The following is a 3413-nucleotide window of genomic DNA, read 5'->3' as shown; positions in this document are numbered from 1 at the left end:
AAATTAGGGACGGCTAGCGCAGATAGCCCTCGTGTAGCTTTGCGCGAAATTCAAAAACAAACTTCCACCTTTTACCCTCACTAAGTCAGTTAGTCTTATCATTTTTCATTCAGTGTCTAATTTGATTTTGCCATAACTGAAATTTAACGTTAGTACTAACAACAACAATGATAGTTAATCAGGTTCGTACTTAAGCCTTGTTTCACTGAAAACCCTGACAACATATCCACCCTAAATATAGGAATGTTATTCAGCTTGTAACATGTTTGTTTTTTGTTGTCTAAAATATCGTAAGCACAAGATAAGATTAAAACACACCTTATATTTACGATATTAAATATATCAGTTTGACTGAAGGTAGTCCCCTCGCATGTAAAGCACAAGCTAAGATCAAAACACACCTCATATTTATGATATTGAAGATATCAGTTTGACTGTGGGTAGTCCCCTCGCATGTAAAGCACAAGCTAAGATTAAAACACACCTTATATTTACGATATTGAAGATATCAGTTTGACTGAGGGTAGTCCCCTTGCATGTAAAGTACATGACAAGATTAAAACACACCTTATATTTACGATATTAAATATATCAGTTTGACTGAAGGTAGTCCCCTCGCATGTAAAGCACAAGATAAGATTAAAACACATCTTATATTTATGATATTGAAGATATTAGTTTGACTGAGGGTAGTCCCCTTGCATGTAGTTTTATCTTGTCGTAAAAGCCAGGAATTTCAGTTTATCCAAAAAAAGTTGAGATTTCCTTTTCATCCTTCCTTATTTCAGAGTTTTAAGTTTTATTATTTGGCAGTAATACTACTATAGTAACTATAAATTGGTTTGTTATCTTTCTAGCAGTGGAAGCCGAAATCCATCGAAAAACTTCTAGAAGATTCTCCGATCCTATTCCAGATTATGATGACGAAATCAATTACAAAGAACCCGAGAACAATGGTAATATAGGCAAGAGAAGTAAAAAGAGCTCGCTTGTAAATTCTAGGGTTCAATCCCAGCATTCAATGGAAGCCTGTAGCACAAGCACAGACGAGGGAATTGAGCAGGAGGTGGAGGATGGGGGTCCCACGGGGGAAGACATGATGGAATATCCTCCCGAACTTAATGAACTCTGCGATTTGGTGGATTCTTTGGATTTCTCGAGATCGACAAGTACCTCAAGCATTGAGGATACAGATTTGGTAGATGAAAGTAATCAAACCTCGCAAAAGAAGGCTTCGGAGATTACTTCAAAAGAAATTCAAGACTCTATTCCCAAGGGAGTTACAAGCACTAATCTAAAAATTGTTACGGACACTAAAGTTAACGGAGTTCCAAGCACTAATCCAAAAATTGTTACGGACACTAATGCTAAAGGAGTTCCAAGCACTAATCCAAAAATTGTTACGGACACTAATGCTAAAGGAGTTCCAAGCACTAATCCAAAAATTGTTATGGACACTAATATTAAGGATGATTCAAGCACTAACCTAGAAAGTGTTACGGACAATAATGGCAAAGGAGTTACAAACACTAATGTAAAAAGTATTACGGACACCAATGTCAAAAGAGTTCCAAGCACTAATGTAAAAAGTGTTACGGACACTAATATCAAGAAAGCTCCAAGCAACTATAGGAAAGAAAATATAGGCATTACTACTGAGAAAGTTCCAAACACTAAAGTTAAAGAAGTTAATAACGCTGACGTTAAGGAAGCTTTAAAAATTAGTAACAATGTTGCTTCAAACTCTGATATCGAGAATGTTCCAAACACTAAACTTAAAGAAGTTAATAACACTGAGGTTAAGGAAGTTTTAAAAACTAGTAACAAAGTTGCTTCAAAGTCTGATATAAAACAATTTCCAAGCACTAACTCAAAAGAGGCTTTAGGTACCAACATGGGTAATATTTCTGAGACTGAGTCTTCATTACCGCCCAAAGAAACAGTTGGTCAGATAAGAAACATTTTTGAGGAAATTAGCAAACCAAAATTGAACCGTATGAAAAATCTTGAAATCAAACAGGCTGTTGTTGGTACCAAAATGGGTTCTGACATCAAGGTGTGTAACGACAAAAATGCTAAAAATAGTTCTCCAGAAAATACCTCGTCGATGGTGCCTCCTCCACCGCCTCCTCCTCCTCCTTTGACTATTTCCAAAATGACAGAAAGCGACATCTTTTCCACGAAACAACATGAAAATACCAACAACGATTCTACCTCGGTAGGGCAGATGAAACAATTCAAATCTGCCGAAGTGCAGTCGGAAGCCTCAGATATTTCAAATGATATTAAGAAGGTTCTATCCAATAAAATAATGAATGGTGGAGAACCCGAAAAAAATCCTAGTGGTCAAATCTTATCCAAGTCCAAAAGGCACGTGACAAAGGCTTTCAACCCAGTGCAGATAAACTTTCCCGTTGGTTTGGACACCAACCTCAAGCCATCCGAATTCTTAAAGAAAGTTGGTAAAAAACCTCCATCGTCAAATTTAAATGGCAAAAATATTAACCAAAGATTGGATGGAAGTTCACTCAAACTTATCGATGATACTCCCAATTATCGAACAGACAAAACGGAAGATGGTTACGATGAAAAAGGCGAAGCAAAAACTGTGGGAAACTCTGTGGTCTTGAAAAGTCCAGAGGAAGACGTTGTATCAAAGGATCCTTCAATTGGAAGCTCTGGGACCACATCTAATGGTGCAACTGTTTCGTCTGATCAGTTTACCAACAAAACTCCTTTCTCTGTCTCTGACGAACAACTAAGATCTGTTAATTTGAAGAAAACGGAGAAAACAGCCCCCAACGGTAAGAACTTTGTGAAACAGTTTACAATAAGCTCAAAAATAATTGGTAAAATTTTTAATCCTGCCTTTCGACTGTTTTTTTTTTCGTTCACGTATTCGTTTATTAATGTATTGTTATTAAATTGACGACATCTATCGGATAATAACATTGTTTTTGTAGAAATATATTAGGTTCCCTATGAAAATTTTGTTAGGACTTTCATCACAAAATTACAGAGTAAACGTCTTTATATATATTTATTTACGATTTCACAACATATCTTAACCCGGTGGAACAGTGGTAAGTCTATGGACTTACAATTCTAAAATCCGGGATTCGATTCCCTGCGGTGGACACAGCAAATTGTGGTTTTGCTCTAAAACAAGCACAACGTATCACTCCTCATCAACAGACCTGGACAAAGCCAAATCGAAACCCAAACCCAACCCAAAAAATCTTGGCAGTTTAAAATCTTTCTATCTCTATATGGGCTCAAATGATAACCAGGAGCGATCAGAAACCGTAGTTTCTTTTCATTAAACACATCGAAACAACAACAACATATGCGTTATTTCATTCCGATGCCGCTAGAGGGTTACGCCTTCTCGTCGGCCAAGCGACAAAGATAGA

General features: G+C 36.8%; 1 protein-coding gene across 1 annotated transcript in view; it reads left to right on the top strand.

Moving 5' to 3' along the window:
- The window catches only part of LOC111083233 (rhoGEF domain-containing protein gxcI-like), a gene marked incomplete at its 3' end in the record, with an annotated part of 8199 nt that extends 5395 nt beyond the window's left edge, over positions 1-2804 (top strand). Inside the window, exon 4 of the mRNA XM_022379594.1 lies at positions 858-2804. Within this exon, the coding sequence (XP_022235302.1) occupies positions 858-2804 (1947 nt within the window). The remainder of the gene's footprint in view (positions 1-857) is intronic.
- Positions 2805-3413: the final 609 nt, after the last annotated feature.

This window comes from Limulus polyphemus, unplaced genomic scaffold, assembly GCF_000517525.1.
Source record: "Limulus polyphemus unplaced genomic scaffold, Limulus_polyphemus-2.1.2 Scaffold8697, whole genome shotgun sequence".
Classification (NCBI taxonomy): Eukaryota; Metazoa; Arthropoda; class Merostomata; order Xiphosura; family Limulidae; genus Limulus; species Limulus polyphemus.
Note: the sequence above shows the minus strand (reverse complement) of the source record. Positions and strands in the feature narration are given on the sequence as shown.